The sequence below is a fragment of the Hyperoodon ampullatus genome (genome assembly GCF_949752795.1).
Source record: "Hyperoodon ampullatus genome assembly, chromosome: X".
Classification (NCBI taxonomy): Eukaryota; Metazoa; Chordata; class Mammalia; order Artiodactyla; family Ziphiidae; genus Hyperoodon; species Hyperoodon ampullatus.
The window spans coordinates 79,173,659-79,196,183 of NC_136913.1; the positions used below are offsets into that span (position 1 = coordinate 79,173,659).

General features: G+C 32.5%; 1 protein-coding gene across 8 annotated transcripts in view; it reads left to right on the forward strand.

Moving 5' to 3' along the window:
- The window catches only part of PCDH11X (protocadherin 11 X-linked), a gene marked incomplete at both ends in the record, with an annotated part of 695,461 nt that overhangs the window by 487,181 nt on the left and 185,755 nt on the right, over positions 1-22,525 (forward strand). For all 8 annotated transcript variants that reach the window (XM_079727504.1, XM_079727507.1, XM_079727505.1 and 5 more), the window contains one exon: positions 15,077-15,275. In XM_079727504.1, coding sequence (XP_079583630.1) covers positions 15,077-15,275 — 199 coding nt within the window. The remainder of the gene's footprint in view (positions 1-15,076; positions 15,276-22,525) is intronic.

Here is a 22,525-nt window from a genome sequence, read left to right on the forward strand (position 1 = left end):
AGCTTATAATATATAGATTCCAGTGCAGGATGTTTAGTGAGTTTTAGAAATAAATGAACATCACAGTGGAAAAGAACAAAGTCTAAGAAACACTAAATTTTTACTATCCTTTTTGTGACCACTAATTAAACAATGCCTTGCCTGTATCTAATACTAACTAACACTGATTATGCTGATACTATTCAAATATCCAGGGAGAATATGTTTATACTCCTGATGGTGTTCTTAATTTTTGTGATGGATGTGTGTGCTATCTATCACCAGGTGTTGAATTTCACCAATTTCACAGTCTCACACTGGGCCTTTTCATCCCTTGAATCTGTCAACTCAGTGGCAGTTTTAATGCAATATAGTTTAATTTTGCAAAAAGATATTGCAGAATAAATGATAGCTCAAGCTGAATAGTACCCTGCACGGAGTTTAAGGGTAACTGAAAATTAAGAGTAAGGTACCCAGAGTGAAAAACATCTGTCTCAAGGTGCACTGTGGGGCTTCCCCGGTGGCACAGTGGTTGAGAATCTGCCTGCCGATGCAGGGAACACGGGTTCGTGCCCCAGTCCAGGAAGATCCCACATGCCGTGGAGTGGCTAGGCCCGTGAGCCATGGCCTCTGAGCCTGCGTGTCCGGAGCCTGTGCTCTGCAATGGGAGAGGCCACAACAGTGAGAGGCCCGCGTACTGCAAATATATATATATATATATATATATATATATATATATATATATATATAGTGCTGTGACTAATGGAGACACTGAGCTACCTCTTTTTCCTTATAATGCCATATATGTGCATTCATTGGTAGTATTGGTATATTGGAATTACTCATAATACTTAACATTGATAGGACAGTATGTACCATGTAAAGTTTTTAAATTTATTTTTTATTAAAGTATAGTTGAATTATAATGTTATGTTAATTACTGCTGTACAGCAAAGCGACTCAGTTTGAATGAAGATAGAGAATGACAAAACAAGTCAGGAAAATCTTGATCTTAATCATGTATAGAACTGAGAACAGAGCCTGGTTTTTCTTATGGTACTGTTATAGGAAATGGCTTGTAAATGCAGTGAGACTCAGGAGATTTCTATTCCATTTAGTTAAATCATGGAAGCAATTTTAAGTTAAAATTGCTTCCTTGATTGTTGCAAACTTACTTCAATTTATATTTAAAATCTTCTGTATTTTCTCACTCAACTCTTTCATATTCCTGTAGTACATATTTCATTATTGTCCTTATTCCCTCTCTCTATATATATATCAAAAATTTTTAAAAGATCTCTAAAATCAGATTGATTTCCTATTTTCAGTCAATATCATATGATAATGAGAGAGCAGTGGTAATTTAGAACAAGATGGTATTATTAAAAATAGCATATGAGATTACTTTAAGCTGATATATTGTAGTTAAAGAGGAAATAAGAATTACGTTGATTATATGACCATTTTATAATTTATTATACTATTACATTTGCAGAAATATTTTCAAATATGTATTTGCTAGTCAAAATCAACTTATCACTAATAATTGAGGCCGTGGATAATTGAGAATCTTCAAAAAAATGTATGGACCCAAAATATTTCTTAGGTTCAGTTCTGGTGTTCTAATATCCTAGGAATATTGTGAATATTTGTTAAGGAGATTTAAGAGAATTTTAATTCTAAACATAATAATATTTTTAAAGAAACCATATTTCCAGGGCTTCCCTGGTGGCGCAGTGGTTGAGAGTCCGCCTGCCGATGCAGGGGACATGGGTTCGTGCCCCAGTCTGGGAGGATCCCACATGCCGCGGAGTGGCTGGGCCCGTGAGCCATGGCCGCTGAGCCTGCGTGTCTGGAGCCTGTGCTCCGCAACGGGAGAGGCCACAACAGTGAGTGGCCCGCATACCGCAAAAAACAAACAAACAAACAAACAAACATATTTCCATAGTATTAATCAGAGTTATTTGATAATGTATTTTCACTAGTTTCTATTATGTTGCAAGATAACCTAGAAAATCTACATAAGACATATAAATGTTTTGCCTAGTATAGTATTCTTAGAGCTCTATAGAGTTCATTTATTGAATATTTATTTCCATTTATTTGTATATGAATGCTTTCACTGTTAGTATGTATGACTGCATATATATATATATATGTAAAATACATTTACATTTAACTTTAAATAAATAGCATACATTTCTATGTACACTAGTTGACTAAGTAATTTCAGAGATAAATATCTAACTCTTCTGTGATATCTAATGTAACTTTGACTTATCTATTGTCATTTCATTTTCAAAGGTTAATAATGAGGTGTTTTGATTCTTTTGAGTTTTTTATTCTAGATTTTAAATCCTAAGGATGTGTGTGTGTGTGTGTGTGTGTGTGAGTGTGTTTTGAAATAAAACTTTTTTACTTTTTGGTGAAGCAGTTGCCACTTGCATTTATTTACAAGAAATAAATTCTACCTGCTATCAACTCTATTGAGGTAGTATTTATCCCATTAATCTGTCAACACAAATAATCAATAAATAATCTATAAGAATAGAAGAGAGTTTTTAAGAAACTACTCTTGAAATTGTATAGAACATCACTGGTACCATGCTTTCCATTTCTTGTTAATGTAACAGAAGTACATTAGGTGTATATTTGTTCTTCAGTTCCCCTAATGTGCATCTTGTGTCTATGTCATGAAATCATAACTTTCAGTGGGCACAACTACTTTAGAAGTGAGATACACTATGAGAGATTTGAATTAATCTTAAATGAGTGGATTATTGGGAGAATTAGATACAACTATACGAACATCTGATTCTTCTGATTTGTATTGACCATATTAGGTTTCTTGATTTATATTATGCATTTTCAATGTGGTAGAAACAATATCCAAGTATTCAATAACTATTTTGATCAATCTAGTTAATAAATATTGTTATCGTGTAAATTTAAAAAAAAAAATTACAATCACATCTAAGTGCTGGGAATTTTCTCCCTTCTATTTTTCTTCAATTAGCTGAAAACAAATGTTCAATTAATAATATAGTTTTTAATAATTTATCCATAGTCAGTGCTTAAAATTAGTGGCACTCAAAATTTAGTGAACATAAGAATCATGAAGGGTGCAGGTAAAAATGCAAATTTCTAGACCATGATACCTGAGATTCTGATTCAATAGGTCTGTGATGGGACATACTAATTTGAATATTTAATTAGACCTTATCACTCACCACCACCAACCCCACTATTCCTAGAACATGTACTGAGAAATACTGGTTTAAATGATGCAAACTTCATGCTGCTATGGGGGAGAAAAAATAATTTGAATTTATTCAAATAATCATTTTTAAATGCATTATTTTCTTCAGTGGTTAAAGCAGATGTGCAATGTATGTTTGATAGGCCACAAACAGGCAGTTTTATTCAGCATAAAGTTTAAGTTAAATTATGTATATGCCAGAATGACTTCCCTATACCTCAATATGTGAACATTTCTTCCATCTATTGGATTTTCAAAGCCTCATTTTTATATTTTTATTTTTTTTCTTCTGAAATGGATCACAGAACTGTACATATTCCTATTTTTATTATATAAATATTAAAAATCAAATAAATTCAATTGTTTTAAAATACATGTACCAAATTCTAAATTTCTGAAAATTATTATCAATTAATTGTTTTATAAAGTCACATTTTGTCCATTCCCCCCAACTACCAGCCCTGAGATTACAGCCTTAGATGTTCATAGCACAAGTCACTTATCTTAATCTTTCTGTTTTATCCAAAGATGGTTTATCCCTTGTCTCCCAGAGAGCACTCACTGTCTCCAGATATTTAATTCTAAGATTGTAACAATCAGAAAGACTTTTATTAATACTTTAGAGTATCAATGAGAAGTCCTTTTTTTTCCACCTTAAGAAATATCTATAAGGTATGTAAACTTCATATTATACTACCTTTCTAGTTTGATAATTGATTTAACTTGTTTGACTAAAGAATGATTCTCTGGGAAAATGAACTTTTTTGTTGGCTCATTTGAGAGTAACAGAAAGTTCAGTGGCTTATCTGGATATGAGTTGTTTTCAAGTATAATAAGTTTATCTGAGCAAACTCACCATTAAGTGTGAAATTCTACGATGCTTTGATAATCAGGAACTATATTTATTCATGTTTCTGTCCCTTGCACTTAGCACAGTATCTAGTACATTGTTGACATTTAACAAATGCTTTTGGAATTTAATTGGATAGGATGTTTAAAATGATAATTCATATCACTATGTATGCATAGTGATTCAGATCATATTTATTCATATTTAAAGTGTGTATGAAAATAAACTACTTTCCAAAAGGGCTATCAAATTGAATTATCAGTAACTTGAAATTATAAGTATTCTACTAATTTTTGTTAATGTTAATATTAATCCATGGGAGAGAAAACTTGGATGTGATTTCTTCATAAAATAATGGCAGCACAAAATTTTTAAAAAGATTCAAAAATAAAAGCTCCTAAATATTTGGGATTATTAAATACCAAATTAAGCATGTACATTTTATAGAGTTCACTTTCTTGTGAATCTTTCTGTGTACGTTTTTGAGAATTAGCTTAAATTTACATTTATTTTAAATTATTATTACTTTAAACAATATAGCAAATAGTATTTAGCTAAAATAATCTCAGTTTGAAGTTTTTGCTTATCAATACTTGTTTAAATGACTTTTAATATGTCATATTTGTTAAAATTAATTTTAAAAATAACTCCAGGGACTTCCTTGGCAGTCCAGGGGTTAAGACTCCACATTTCCACTGCAGGGGGCATGGATTCAATCCCTGGTCTCGGGACTAAGATCCCACATGCCACGTGGCAAGGCCAAAAATCAATCAATCAATCTATCAATAAAATAACTCCAGAAGGAAAATAAGACATATTGATGCACTTGGATTTGTGAAAAACATGTTGTATGTATGTGTGTGTGTGTGTGTGTGTGTATCTTGTGTAACTTCAAGATTATCTCTGTTTTGTCTTCCCCTTGCCTATTACGTCTGAGGTCATATTTTAAAATTTAAACATCACAACAAATTTTTTTGAGTTATCATTTAGATCAGAGTAAAATCTTCTATATAATGCACCATAAATAGACTTTTCCAACTTGTTTTTAAAACCAGTTGTGAGTGAACAATTCTCTTTAATTTGAATTTATCCCATTTCTTATGACCAACTTCTAAACTTAGAGTTAAACATTTTACCATCAAGTTACTTGTCTTATTTTCTCAAGGGGTGTAATTATTTTGTTTTATTACTACAACGAAATTTGAATAGGTTCATAGATATGCTACTTTAGAGGAACATGAAAACTAACCTAACTTAAACTAAACACACTGAACAGATTTGAAGATTTGCCGCTCCATGAAACTATTGAATCAAAAATATCCAGCAGCAAATTACAGCATATAATATAATATATATACAGCAAATTCATCTTTCAATAATAGAGTTACATTAATTATTTTGTACCATATTTCCATCAGGAAGCTGTAAAGGATGTTAAGTGGCCTTGTTGCCAGTGGTTGCTAAGTGAAGGTGAAGTCTTGATTAGCAAAATATTTTCCAGGGGCTGATGTCAAATGGAAGCAAATCTTAGGGGTTTGCTGCATTGTTTCCCTGTCAGTAAAAGAAATAATATTTGGTTCACTTAACTCTTTTCAGTATTACTTTTTGGAACAAAAATAAATCTCTTTACTTATTTATGGCAATAACTTAATGCTCCAATATTTTTAACTTTAGTATTCTGTCTGAATTTAAACATTATTACCTAATGGTATTTCCTAAAGTGTCACCAGTTCTTGACCTTTATGTCATTTACTTATGGGTCACTTACCTTTTACTCAAAGATTTAAAAATATGTTCAAAATCATCCTTTTTAAAACAGATCATTTATCAGTAATGTTGGGAATCAGTAATAGAAAAAACTTTCAGACATCCAAGGAAATAGTCTATATAATTTCTAAGTACAACTATAATTATTGTATGTGTTGATCGCTTACTGAAGAATTGTCAGGGCATGCATGGAAAGCACTAAAAGACATTATTGCAAAATCTCATAGGAACTTCAGAGATCTAGAGATAACACTCCTCATTTAACATTGTAAAATATGACCTACTGTATTTTGTAGGATCTAATCTTTTCAATTTGTGTATCTTAAACCAAATTGTAGAATGCACTTTAAGAATAAGTACTTTTGGAAGATTTATTGAATTTGAACATTAATTAAATTCAGTATTGGGCCTGGAGTTCTTATATTCAGTTCAGAGTATTATAAATGAAGTTGTCTCAACACCAGAGAGTTTAAAGAGCTTCTAAGTACAAATATATTTTAGCAACATTTTTTCCTCCATGGCATCAAATTCATGTATTTAATTTTAACAGTTTTATCATTGAAGTTGTCTTCTGTGTCAATAAAAGCAGAATTTTGTATTATAAAGACTGCACCAAATAATAACTAACGCTTATTAAATCAAATTGTATTATTTTTTATCATTCATACATACATATAAACTGAAAATATGGTTTAATACTTATAATACCATTGGAATTATCTTTGTTTTTGTTCAGAACAATACTGCATGTTAGCATGATCAAGTTATAGAGAGATAATTTTATATCTATGAAGTTTCTCACACATATATACACACACACACACACACTATCATCATTTTATGCCATGGTCACCTCTATGTTAATAATGTCATAGGTATATCATATGTATCATTCATCAAAAATGAACAAGAACATTTCCTGAATGCAAAAGGAAATGTCTCATATAAAAATTATGAAATAATGACTAATTAGACTACAGTCTGACATTAGAATCCCATTATTCTAATGACTCAATTTATTTTAAAATGTCAAATTGTCTATTCAAAAATATTTAGAAAATTTAAGCAGGACTCCTTGTTTTCCTTTTTGTCCCCTTGAAATTATAGTCAAGGGATTATGTAATGCAACATCTGAGTCCTACCTTAGACCCACTGAATCAGAATATTTGAGGGTTGGATCCTAGGAAACTGCATTACTAACACATCAACTAGGTGATTTGTACGCATCTAGTGTTTTCTAAACCACGGAATAGCTGGTTGCATTAGCTGGCTAGCAATTTTACCAAAATTGAATGCCGTTTTCTCCCTAATTCCCAAATACAATGAAAGGCAACAAAAGTAATATTACAATAGGTTCAAATAATGTATTTAAGGTAAACACATAAGATTGATTTGAGGGTTTTGGGTTAGGAAACAAAATATTTCACTAGTTTCTATTTCATCCTCAATTTAGATATATTTTAGAAATATGTGTATATAACTTTTATAAAGCAATGAAAAGGATAGTGCCATATCAATTTTCCCTTGGGACAGTAGCATAATAATTGTTTTCACCTTTTTAACTTGTAGATCACTCTGAGGTTATTTTTAATACCATTTGTGTGTGTGTGTGTGTGTGTGGGTGGGTGGGTGGGTGTGATAAATGGAATATAGGGGTGTTCTTGTTTGTATGTAAAATAAATAGAGGGAGGTCTGCTTTTAGAAAAATATATCTGTATAAAGAGTTGCACAATAAAAGAGTACAGTAATACTACAGATACTAATACTTTGCAATTATTCTTCCTTCCACCTCAACTATATTCACCCCTACATTGCTTACTGCTACCTTCCATCACTGTTGTTGGAAGATGCAGCTATTTTAATTTACTCTTTGAATACCAATGGGAATTATAGAACGCCAAATACTTTTTAAAGAGTAACAAGAGTTAAAGGAAATATTGGATTGGTCTTTTTTTTTTTTTTTTTTTTTTTTTTTTTGTGGTACGCAGGCCTCTCACTGTTGTGGCCTCTCCCATTGCGGAGCACAGGTTCTGGACGTGCAGGCTCAACGGCCATGGCTCACGGGCCCAGCCTCTCCGCGGCACACAGGATCCTCCCGGACCGGGGCACGAACCCGTGTCCTCTGCATCAGCAGGCGGACTCCCAACCACTGCGCCACCAGGGAAGCCTGAAATATTGGTCTTTTAATCTCATATATTTCCAGGATGTGACCCATTTTACCTGAGTAGCAGTTGTTTTTGATGTGCTCTGATGAGCACCAGGTAAAGAAGATGAAGTTAAACATGCTTTATGTACACTTGAAAGGGCCTAAAACAAACAGGTTACCAATGTTTGGTACAATGCAATAAAAAAATTACCACCATGCAAGCTGATGTGCACAGTCTTCAGTTTTATTAGGAAAATTTTCTAGGTCATTTTAATTTTTAAACTGGTATTTGATCACCATCACATAGCTTCTTGTTGTGATTTCTACTAACATTAAACAAGAGAATATTTTGTTCCAAGTGTTTATGCAATTAATGACAATGCCAGGTTTTTCATCTTTCACTGTATACTGCATAATGATTCCAACCTATATAATTCAAGTCAGAAACCATCTGTTGCTTGAATGACATTTGGTTTGTTTAAAATGCATCAATTAAGCAGACATGTTGTGTAACTACAGCAATGGAAGAGTTATTTTGCAAATATAAAAAGTCACACCAGAGACAAAACACTGCTCAAAACAAAACTTGTGGCTTCTGTCTTGGAAACACACTTTCAAACAATTTAACAAATTGAAAATATTAAATATTGACTAATATTATGAAAAAGAAAATGGTTATTTGTATCATATGTGATCTATAAAGCCATCGTCTCCTAAGCCCACATTGTCACCAACAATAAAGTGGTAAATACTTAAGGTCTTATTTTGTTAATTACATAAATAAATTACATGTTTAAAAAGGAAAAGAGTAAAATGTAAACAGTCTGAAAATACTGTGTCAGGGAGGAAAATTTTTCATTTACCCTCTCGGTTCTTCAAGCTGGTCTAAGAACTAAATTGACATGAGGCAGACTAACAGTAGAAAAATCATACAAAATTTACTAACATGTATACATGGGAGAGACTCAGAAGAACTGAGTAACTTGCCAAAATGGCTGCAGCCCTTACCTTAAATACCATCTACAGCTAAAGACAAAAGTGGATGTTGGATGGGAGAGAGGCAGTAATGGGAGATGACCAAGCACAGCACAGTAAACAAGAGTAAGGTTGTTATGCAAATTTAAGTCATTGAATTCTCCATTAATAAGAGTTTCTAAAGATTTAGTCCTCCTTCTTTTCCACGTACAGGGAGGGACATACCATTACAAATGGAGATTTCCCTTACAAATGTAAATGTTTCTTATAAAAGGGTAACTCCTACTTGGTTTTCAGTTTTTCCCGTGTCTACTGCTTAGAAAAGAACCGGCTTAAAAATATTAATATGCCAAAGAGACATATTTCAGTGTGGCAAATACTGCTCCTCTACAGATGCCAAATTAAGTTGGAGATTTTAGCTTGGAATAGGAATATTAGTAGATGAGGCTTAACTATCTTCAAACACTGGAAGTCTTATCATGTACAAGAATCACACTTATTCTATATAGCTACAGAAGACAGATCTAGTAATAATTGGTGGAAATTTCTCCTTCTGTCAAAGTTTTTATTTCCAGCAGCTACCAAGAGTTCTATTACATTTTGAGCTGGAGAATCAAATAATCAAAGATATTAAAGTTAAATAAAAAAGCAGAGTAAGGCAGACATGATTCTGAGCATGAACTTACCTGTTAAATACTTTAGCAATTCACTTGTCTTTTTTTTTTTTTTTTTTTTTTTTTTTTTGTCTTTCTTACTTCCTGGCATGACTGTTTTTGAATAGTTTGAGGTTACCAGATAACTGCTTCTGGACAATGAAAGTCCTATTTTGATTTATATATTTAAATGTAAGTCACTAAATCTACATGTGGTTAGCACCAGAAAAAAATGTAGAGATGTTTCATCTATTTTTTTTTTAAATTGATATTTGGGTTTTGTCTTAGAGATCATCATAATGGCCTGGTTTCAATTTTAATATCTGGTTTTAATTTTTGTACACATGCCAGTTTCAAAGCATGTTAGGTTTCAGTTTTGTTCTATTTTCATTGTTAGTCACACAATTGTAGTTTCTCAAATATTTGTAGATTCAAATTCACAAAACTCTGCCAATTGCCAATTTAACAATTCATCATGTTACCTATCTACAAATAGATTATTTCCATTTTGATTAAGCTGAAATGATTCATGACTCAAGGAAAGATGCCCTCAAGAAATGCCATGTAGTCTTCTGACTATCAAATGAATATGGCTGACAATTGCCAAAAATTAAATAAATAAAATAAAATTTAAAAAATTACCAAGTGCCATGAAAAAAATTCATGGTAAAATAGAGCTAAGAGAAGATCTGATTCTGGAGAAGATCATGAAGAACTTCCTGCATACGCTAGTAATAAGTTATGCTATTAAAAAAATAAAAGTCTTGAAGGGTAAACATTTCAGGAACATAATGTGAAAGGGAAAATGAGAAATTATACAGACCTTTCAAATTTTATGCAATGGAACCCTGAAAAAACAATCAGGAGAACTAATATATCCTGCAAGATGACTTGAGTTGGAAACGTAGGAGGTTTTATGACTACAAGTATAGGGTCAAATAGTAAAGGACTACTATAAAATATGCCATCTGGGAGTTTTTACACTGGGAATTATGAGCTGCAAGTGAGATATATGTGCTGACCACGTAATGCTGGTGAAAATTTCAAGTTGAATTTCTAACTATTTTCACATTTAACTTTATAATATATTGAGTAATTATAAATTCTTTTGTAAAGAGGCAGGACCCATGGGAAAATGCAGATTACCTCTGACACTCAGAATGAAGCTGTTGATTATTATAAAATATGGGAGCTCAGAAGCTTAAACTGTGTTAATTTGATATCAAGAATGTTTTATATATGAATCAAAAACACTCTTGCATATGGTAATCTTTAAAAAATAATAACCCTACCTATGATTACCCTTTCTAATCAGAGTTCCTGGTGTTGGCAGTGAATCTAAGGTAGACTGGGTCAAGGTATATTAGAATTGGAGTCATGGGGAATGCAAGGATGTATGATTAGTTTGAAAACTTTGACAGGTAATTCTAATGAGCCCTCTAGAACATGATACTCAAACATTCAATAATGAGATTCACAGGCTGACCTATCTGTATGCAGCCTCTTTGCTGCCAGATTAACCTTTCTAAAATGCCACTTACATCATGTTATGGAAATGTAACAATATTCACCTGATATTTAGTATGTAATTATGCCTTCAGGAGGTATAATGGACACAAGAATGTTGGGAATTTGATAGTTTGCCTGTAAATGATTCATCTAGGTGACACCAATATTATTTCTGAGAATTCATACATTTTGGAATTTTGATTGATTTGAGCTAAAAAGAAGGCATGTAGATTATAAGGAGAGGTTCTCTGTCGATTTTTCTCTTACTGGCAGAAAAATAACTAGCCTTTCAGTACAGACATTTATTCATGAATAATCCAGGATTTGTTTCCATCCTGTAAAGGCACCATTGCAATCAATAGATTGCTTTAATTTGAATGCCACAGCTTCCTAGAAGAGTAGCAGACAGACAAATTATGACATGGTCATTAACGTAATAGATCTTTTATACTGCACAGTAATCATTGTCAACACTTGAATAAAGGGAATTATTTAGTCTTCTCTTTGAGAGGCTTAAGGAATGATTTTCATGAAATAGTTAATATTTCTAAATACACTGGATAAGAAAAATACCTCTGTATTTTGAATACCTCCGTATTATGAATCTGAGCAGAAAAGTGCCATCAGAGATTAAGGATTCATCCATTAAAAAGTAAAGGGCAAATGAGTTAAACCAGATTGTCAAAATTTGCTCCAAAGGATTCATAAATTGTTAAGTTCATATAATTATTTTATGTTCAGTTCTATCTAGAAGTGTCACAAATTGCAAAATGCAAGCTTAAGTAGGAATCATTAAAGTAACCCTAGGAAAAAAATAGTTAGCTGTTTCTTTTCCCATTAAAAATTAAATTTTCAGAAGGCTTTTGAAACAATTTCTTAAAAATTAAATTCTAACAAATTCACCTAAGGAACTATTTCATGGAGATTTTATAAAATGATGGACAACTTAGTTAATCACCCATGCGCCAATAAAGAGCCTCTTGTGAATTCACTGAATAAAGAAATAGAATATTACATTTAATCAATGATATTTGAATGCCTTCTATGGATTATAGAAATAGGTAAGAAAAATGCTTTAGACTGTAAACTTTGAAACTGTGAATTGAGAAAGAAATCAAATCCTCAGTATGCAGTTGAACTTCAGACTATTTTAAAATGATATAGAGCCATTAATGACCAAACAACATACCTTGGTTTCCACTTGAAACATTCTGATATTTGTTAAAGTTAATATAGACAAGAGAGTTTATTAATATGACTGTTTGAAATCTCAAAGCTGTATATGTAATAATGTCACGTATAAGAACTGCATTTCAGGAACAGGATGCCGGTGCTTGTGGTGTTTTACGGGCATTCAGGAAAGGACAAAAAACAGTTGTGTTCACTAAAGGGAGTCCTTACCAACCCATTTATTCCCTCTTATGTACCCTTAAGGGGATTCAATTTATGAGTATCAGGAGAGTTGGGAGTCAGTACGTGACCTGGTTAATTACAGATTCACTCTAGGGCATTCCTTTGCAAGGGATTTTAGTTGTTACTAGTTACAGGTGTCATAGGATGGGATATCTTTTTGACTTAAATTGCCTTCTTCTTTTCTGTGTAGATTAGCAATTGAACACAAAACTCCATTTCTCTTACATTTGGAGGTAATATATATATAGGCCCTACTTCTATCATTTGATAGAACTTTATCTTCTATTCACTGGCAATTTTAATTCTGTTATGGTATATGACTCCATGCTTAACTAGCACATGTTAAATTCTGGATTCATTTATTTTTGTCAGCAGTAATCATTTTCCTATATATAGATTATATTATCTAGGTCTAATACTTTAAAAAAGCTAAATGATAAAAATACTTGAAATATCTGACTTATATCTTAATAGAAAATTAAAATACTTCTTAACAGTTATACATTGTGGTGGAACAACTGTAAATTAGTTTCATGCTTAACTGGCTTATTTTATATACAGTGACTTTTAAATTTAAGTGTTAAGTATTATTTTGACTTTAAGTTACATACAATAACAGACTGTTGATAAATGTCTACAATATAATGTTTCAGGCATTTTAAAATTCTGTTTTTCCAGTTCTTGAATTTTTAAAAGGTTTGTGAGCATAAATGCTTATATCTTACTTGAAGTGACTGAAAACATATTCACAACTATAAGTAATTTTTGGAATTAAATGAGGTTTAACCTATAACTAAATGAGCTTATGACTTCTTAGAGAAAGAACAGTCAAATGCAGCTTTGCTGGACTGACAAAATTAGCTCACTGTGTCCTCACATGGCAGAAGGGGAGAGGGAGGTCTCTTGGGCTGCTTTTATAAGGACACTAATCCCATTAATGAGGGCTCCATCCTCGTAACCTAATCACTACCCAAAGACCCCACCTCCAAATGCTATTATGTTGCGGATTAGGTTTCAATATATGAATTTTGAGAGGACACAAACATACAGTCTATAGCAATATCAACATCTGAAGAAATGGCTGACTGTCAAGCCTGAACTTGTGAAAGTATATGCGCTCTGTCATGGAAATGTCTAGTACCTAATTACATGTACCCTTTGATATGTATAAATTTCCTGAATAGTTATCTCTAAATTGCATCTTTCATGCTACTAGTAGTTAAATGTTTTAGTTGATCTATTGTTACATAGCAAACTATCCTTAATCTTTAGAGCATAAAACAAAAATCAATTGTACTTAACATTTTTTAGGTCAGGAATTTAGGTAGGGCACAGCAGAGATTGCTATCTCTGCTCACATTGACTGGTATCTCAAATGGAATGGCTCAAATATCTGGAGATGGTTGGGATGGATAACTCAAAGGACGCCATAAGCTATAATGTCCAGAATGGATTCTTTACATACATATTTAGCACCTGATCTCGATTGGTTGGAGCAGCTGGGACTCTTTGGTTATTGTATTGTACTTTCTTTTTATGGAGATTTTCCACATGGGAAGCTTGAGCTTCCTCACAGTATGGCATTCTCCAAGTAGTCAGACTACTTTCAACTCAGCTGATTTTCCTGAATGAGTATTCTAAAGGAGCAAGGCAAAAACTGTGAGATTTGGTTACACAGGGCCTCTCCATATTCATTGTGATAGAAGACTACATAAGGGTCTGAATACTGAGACGTGAGGTCCATTGTCAGGGCTATCTTCAGAGACTAGCTACTACATGTAGCAATACTGCAAACAAAATTACTGCTACATCTGGTGGAGTTACCACACTATTGGATGTCATGAACCAAATCCTTCATCTTTATATGTTGGCATGTATAAGTTTTTTTTTTATTATTCTGCTATAATTACTATCAGAGATGATCCCTATAGTTTGCTTTTATAATTATCCATACCAAGTAATTATTTTATTGTTTAGACTGTAGAATCGATTTAAATGAATTCCAATTCAAAATCTTGCCGCTAAGATTCTTTGAAAAGATGATTTGTAATTTTAATTTATAAGCCTACATGATTGAATAAATTTGTATTATTATTTACTGTTTCTGCCCACCAGAATCTTACAAATATAGCAGTAAATTTTCATTATATTTATTCAAGCTTATTATTCAAAAAATGAAATCTTGTCAAATTATAGTTAAATCAATCCATGTTCAAATGATGATCAGAATACCCAATGTGCTCAAATGTCAATATGGGTGACAGCCTCTTGATTTAGAACAAGTTAACTTTTATTTTGCAACTGGATGTGCCCTGTTAAAAAATATAATAAAAGCAATTCTGCTGCCAGGTAAAGCAGGTTTGAACACAGAGCTGACTATTCACAAAAGCCTGAAATCATTCACAACTCAAGATAATATTAATGTGACTTCACTAGATAGCTGAAATAATGCATTTTCTAAATTGGATGTATTAAGCAATTATTCAGATCATAGCTGAAACCCTGTAATTTTCTGTTTTTTTCAGTCCCAGCGACGTGTCACATTTCACCTACCAGAAGGCTCTCAGGAAAGCAGCAGTGATGGTGGACTAGGAGACCATGATACAGGCAGCCTTCCCAGCACATCCCATGCCTTGCCCCTTGGCTATCCTCAGGAGGAGTACTTTGATCATGCTGCACCCAACAACCGCACTGAAGGGGATGGCAACTCTGATCCTGAATCCAGTAAGTGATACCTTTCTAGTCCTGCAGTATAAATGGGTTTAATGTGTTTGAAAATCAAACAACTGTAGCCATAATAGCATTGGACATTTAATTATGTTAGTAACACATTTTCAAAAGGTAGAAACACAGAATTAGGTGGAAGGCATATATGCAGCAGTTTATCATTTTTGAAATATGTGATCACATCTACTTTGAAATTTACTATGAAATTTTACTAGTCATTTTGTTTAGACATAGAGTTTTCCATTTACCTATACATACATATGTAATTATATGTATATGATCAGCCAGTTTATTTTATTCATTTATTTCTGTACAGATAAAATATTTTTATAATTCATATAAAGTATTTTCTAGATGTTATTTTTAATTTTTAATAGAGATAAGAATCATAGACAATTAATTCTTTTTTGAGGACATAAGAGATCCGACTCCAAGGTAGAAGAATTGGTCTGAGGTTTTCAATAATGTATTGAAACCACATACCTTAAGCCATGTTACTGTTTAGAAAAACATTTAGATTTGGTCTCCAGACTGAAGGTATTAAAGGCTATATTTTGCACAATCCAAAGATGTTGAACTCTTGAAAAGGATCATGAAGTTGATACTAAATAGAGTTCATTAAATTTATTAACTTGAACATATATCTTGAACATCACTACTTCCTCATAATTTGGGGAAATACAAAATTTGGTAAGGTTATACATATCTCAGAAGATTCTTGTATTTGAAGAATTATAATTTGCCTCAGATATGTTTTATGTACATAAAGCTGTGTAGGTCCAAAAGAGCATACCATATATGTGATAGAGAATTGTCATAGGTATAATAAAAGAAGAAAAAAGAGACCACGTAACATATAAAATAAATATAAAATAGAAATTTTGTAAGGTATTTTGAGCATTATGGATTGTATGGATATATAATTTAAATAAACCTCCAGTTTTGAGAACAAAATGGCTTCCCCATCATTGTATTTTATTTATGTATTTATGTATTTATTTATTTATTTATCCCATCATTGTATTTTAATCCCTATTTTCTAAACTCAAAAAAATAAGGGAAATGTATTGGTTAAAGACCAGAATGTAATCTAAGACTAAGCATACAGAACCAATGACAGCATGACAAAATTTTTCTCTCTGCAAAAGTAGACACTGGATATTAAAGGTGTTTTCAATATAAACATTTTAGAGACTTTTTAGACACCAAATTCACAAAGTCCTAAACATCTATCTCTTTATTTAATTTTATACTTAAAACAATTTATCAGCATTCATTCTGAGGATGAAAAATTCTTCCATAATATGCAATACTAATCTACCTTTCATTTACTTATGTATAACATGATATAGTGACTTCTGGTAGGAATGCATGGCTGTGACTATATCTTCTACTATAATGAACTCAGAGCCAATTTCTAATAAGAATATGGTCATAAGTTACAAATATGCATTAAGCAAAGGTATCTTTTTTCTTTTTTACTTCATAAATTATTATTGTAATTGTAGGCTTATCACTGCCTTGTTAACAGATAGAAATATATAGATGAAATAAGCATCATTTTTATAAACTAGAGAGAATTGATTCCTTTGTGTATGACATGTGCTATTAAACCCCTTTCTTAGAGGATTGTATAGCAACAATTAAAGAATAAACTCAAAGTAAGCATCCACAGTGTGGATCTAACCCTGAAATAAATTTTCAAGCTGAATGAGACTAAGATGGTATATTATTGACAGTAATAGGGGCAGAATTGGTATGGGTTAGAATCTATTATAAAACATTTAAGGGGCTTCCCTGGTGGCGCAGTGGTTGAGAGTCTGCCTGCCAATGCAGGGGACACGGGTTCGTGCCCCGGTCCGGGAAGACCCCACATGCTGCGGAGCGGCTAGACCCGTGCACCATGGTCACTGAGCCTGCTCAGCCAGAGCCTGTGCTCTGCAACGGGAGAGGCCACAACAGTGAGAGGCCTGCGTACCGCAAAAAAAAAAAAAAAAAAAAAAAAAATCCATTCTGTATAAGTCTAACAATATTTATGGGTTAATGTTTAAAGTTTATTTTTACTATGAGTCATATTAGCTACCTACTCTACCTCGGAACCAGAAACTTCCATCTAAACCAGGCTCCAAGAGATTTTTGTCCATTTTGGACAATAAAGGACCTTAATACAAGGGCAGAAGCACAATATTTCACTTTAAATAAAGTTCTATTATCTTAATATGGCATACTAGTGGGATTTTTAACATATACATGTGTATTTTGTTTTGATTAAGAAGGAAAAAAAATAGCTGATGCAAAATTTGCCATAGCAAAATAATCTCTTTAGGCTACTACAGATGATAAGGTACTCTGATTGTTCAAAAAGAAGGTCTATAGCTATGAAATAGTACATAATAATGTGTTTTGTTATGGAGCAGATGCCAATATAATGTGCAGTGTTAGTCAATACCACTACAAATAAGAATGTAAACCATTAGAGGAAATAAATGCTGTCCTTAAGCAATAGAATTAATTTATGCAGTTCTCATTTCATATTTTGAAATGCATTACATCCTCAACCTGCTTTCTTTTCTGCTAATGAATTGCTCAAAATAGTATATAGTTCTGAATATTCTTTGTAAGTTCACAAAAACAGATAGAAATACAACTTTTATGAATAAGATTTTCTCCAAAATTTGCTAGAGGGATTTATTAATACTAGTTTAAAATATAGTTCTCAGGTTGATACAAATCTGCTGATTAGATAAAGAAATTATGTGATCCATTCTCCTGAGTCTTTTGCCAAGAATATTAACTTTCCTTTTTAAGATAAAGAAGAAACAAGCAAACTGAGTCCAATTATTTCTCTTTCAGGAGACAAGTTTAATAAAACTTTCTGTCTCATTCCACTTGAAGGCTTTTTGAATTTTTAAATTTCACAATTGCCATCTCCTGACTTTAGCCTTTGGTATGAGGGTCGCTGAATGCCATTCTATGCAGTTTTTTTCTTCCTTGGCTAACAGTCTATGTCCCAGAGCTTTCTTCCCATCATAACCCCATCAAATTATGTGTACCATTTCAAACGGACCCTGTTCTTTGAAGCTAGCTTAATTAGGTGAAAACATGAACAAACAGAAATCCAGCCGATAAATAGCATTATTGCTTACTTCGGGGTTACTGTGAATACTGTAACAGGTTATGTCTTTGCATTTTCAAAGAATCTTGTGGAGACACGCAAGACTGTGGCCCTAGCAGACAACAGAGTATGAATGTGTACTGCTAGAATTTTATAAATCAAGATATAGTATTAATTGACAGATCTGAGGACAGTGTGGTCCTCTTGGGACTACTCTAAACACACTAAGTTACATATGGCCCTATGTTCATATATATATTTATTTACAAATAGCATCAAGTAAAATATAATTTACGAAGAGAAGACTTAAAAATACTTTCCAACTTTCTTTTGTAAAACATCGCTCTGATATTATAATTCAGACTAAGTTCTGAGACACATGGAAATATTAGCAAAGTCTACCACGTTAAACTTCAGAGATTTCTGAATAGTTCATACACATGAAGTTAGAATGTGTGTGTGTGTGTGTGTGTGTTTTTCCCCTTAAATAGAGAATGCAGTGCTACTCTCTCACTATGGGCGAGTTGGAGTGAAAAGGGTAACTACTTCTAAATTTCTATTGATCTGCTGGCATATTATAATTTGACTGATCATAGATAACATCCATGTTTCTTTGGAAGAGAAATGGTGAAAAAAATTTACTAAAGAGATTCAAGTCAGTCTTCAGGTTACCAGCTGAAACAGTTTATTTTCAAAGAAAATCCTCCTAAATGAAAGGGAAAAAATACTTTTTTAATCCGTGCTTTAATGATTTTCAACTGCAAAATTACATCATCTGAATTTTTTGAAACCTCTTCATTGGATGTGGTCATTTCACACACGAAGTCACTCTCTCTGAAAATGTTATAGTTGGTCTATTGGCTAAAATTTGAATTTAAAGTAACAAAATACATGTAAAATTTCATCAACGTTTAAAAAATGTTTTGTAATGTTTTTATTTTACTTTACTCATTTCTGTGATGCAAAAGAAAAAAAAAAGAATTCCAAGAGCATTTAGCGCTAAAGAAGTGTTACATTTAAAATAAAGAGAAATATATTTTTTTCATTAATTTAAAAATGATAAATCTCTCTGCTAGAGTATATCTCAGGTAAACACATTTCTTTGGCGTTCATTTTTCTTTCACTAGATCAGGTTTGCTTAGCACTATAACATTGTACTAATTAATTCACAAAAAAGGGAATAATTAATCTTTTCCTGGCAACACGTTTTGATTGATCCTCTACAAGTAATCTAATTAATTGGTATAGAAAGTGGGAGACCAATTTGACTGACTAGAGTACTGCTCAGATAAATGCCAAATTTTGTCTTGTTCTGCTGAGACTGTTGACATGAATAACACCACGTTAATTATTAGTTGAATGTTTGATTAGTTGAATATCTAATTCTAAATGCAGAAATTGGGTAAAACAACAACAACAATGACAAAAACTATGATACTATGAAACTATGACTTACCTAACAATGGATCATTAAATCCCAGCCCTTCATAATTAAGAACATTAGGAGTCAGTTAGCTAAAGGCAAAATAAAACTACCCAAACATTTTTTTCAGGCAAATTTGATATACTAGTATTGTGTTAATTATTCATCTGAAAAATTCAATGAGAAAATACCATTCAATTTATTAGAAAGAAGAATAATAATGGTATATATATTTAAGGGGACAGTAGCCGTTACTGTTCCAAAAGATGTCACAGAAAATCATCTAAATCTATAATTCAGCAAATGTTACCCATATAAATGTTAATTAGGTACTTTTGCTTGTTGCCAAATTTGACTTCCTAAATCCTCCGATATTTTTTTAAATGCATTTTTGAGCAAAGCTACACATCAATTCCCATACCACAACAGAAAGAAAAGTGAATGGCTGGGCTTCCCTGGTGGTGCAGCGGTTGGGAGTCAGCTTGCCGATGTAGGGGACACGGGTTCGTGCCCCGGTCCAGGAAGATCCCACATGCCACAGAGCGGCTGGGTCCATGAGCCATGGCCGCTGGGCCTGCACCTCCAGACCCTGTGCTCCACAACGGGAGAGGCCACAACAATGAGAGGCCAGCGTACCGCAAAAAAAAAAAAAAAAAAAAGTGAATGGCATCATTTTGTTAATATTATTATGTGAAACAAACAGGAAATGCGTTCAAACTAAGAAAAAAAAGTTATGCTCCTTTTAAAGGTTAATTATCCACCCAGGCCAATTCTGTCTCAGCTGGCTATGTATTTGAAATATAGTTTCCTAAACTGTGTTCATTCTTAGCCTGTATAGTAGTGTCAGTCCAGGGAGGGAAAAGTAAAATAAATAAATAATTTGAATCAGCTCAACAAACCTGAAGTCACGGATTTTGAAAGATAAATCAATCAGTATTTCTAAGGAGTGACATTATCAACTATCAATTCTGTTTGTTCTGTCCCACCTGGAGAAAGGGACTGAGCTCAGGGCTCCTGGATTCTGAAGGTATGACAAATATCTGCTAATTTTCATTGCCTTGACAATAGACAACAACATTCAGCTTTATCCATCTATTGAAATAAAAAAAAAACCTTCACATAGAGTCATATTTTTTTAAGCTAACAGTATTATCAAAGAAGTCACTTTTATTGATTCTCACAGGAAAATCATTGCAGTCATGAATACTGTCTGTGCCTACCAGCTTATTTTAGTCCCTGGTGTGTTATATAAATAATAGTATATATAAATAGATTAGAAAGAATGGTTCCCCCCAAGAGTTCAGCTGTCTGCCATTGCTTGGGAACGAATAAGGCACACTTGATAGTGGTTGTATACTAAATGAGCTTAGGCAGATATAAGCAGTGATCTAGTGGCAGATGCTCTGTAATTTGTATTAATTTTATCACTTAAATTGACATGATTTTGAAAAATAATTTTTTTCTTTTCATACTTAGGAAAGTTAAAATATATATCTTAATAAGAAAATGGGTGAAACAAATCTTACTGCACTATCCTATCATATCTAACTTTCCTATACAGGAAATGCAATCACCATACAAAGCAATCGAAAACTGACATCTCATTTGGAGTATCTAGGCTTTGTGAAGTCAATGAAGGATTTATACTAGAGATAGTTGAAAAAAAAAGTGTCACAAAAGTAATGGATCAAGATAAAGTATACCTCTGAATTTGGAAACTTGAAGACATTTACAGGATTCCATTTGGGTGACAGCATTTAAGATGAGTGTATCTTTAGTATCTTAAATCTAATATGGATTAGATAGAGTCTTATCAGTCAAAAGCAGGCCACTCTAAGTAAAGCAAATCTTATCTTGTCTTTTCTGTTTGAAACTGACAAGCACTAGGAGCTTGACACAAGCTGCCGATAGAAAGCCAATGCCATAAGGTCTAGACTGTCAGTAAGCTTGAAAAACCACCTTCAGTGGCAGAGAATAGGTGGCATTCTCTTCACAATAAGCCTTCCTTTGTGTCTAAATTTTTATTAGGCTACCTATACCACATAATAAAGTTCATTTGACATTTATATTTCTATTATTTATGAGCCATGAGGCAGTTCTTTTTATGACCTTCTTCTGTCTTTCTTCTGCTTCTTTTATCTTACTCTTACTTCTCACTTTGCCTATAAGACAAGAATATTTGCCATGTGTTCTTTTTTGTAGTTCTTTGAAAGATAATACAATCAGTCATGCAAGATGCAACTTTTGGGTGACTTGGACTATTTAGTAGTGTTAGCCATATACCAATTTCTTGTCTTAAAATAATTTATAAATTTTAATGAATGAGAAGCTCTATAGCAATATATTTTGTCCCCATGACACTTTTAAATTTTACAGTAACTTGCAACTCTCATAAATGTTTGCATCAACAGAACACTCAACAACTAGTAAGTATATCAAGGAAATCATTAAATAATGAATAATTATAGATGATCTATCTTATCATGATTTCTGCAATTTGTTAATTTACATCTTTGCCAAATGTTGAAGATTCCCAATAGAGAATAGAAGTGACAGTGTTTGCTGAACCAAATTTTTCCCTATTTTAATCAATAATCTTAGTAATTTTTGTCCCAGTTACAGTAAAATAAAAATAAAGTACATGATCATCTGGCACTTTATCAATCTTATATTGGAAAAAATGTGTAGGTTACATAAAAAAGTTCTTCT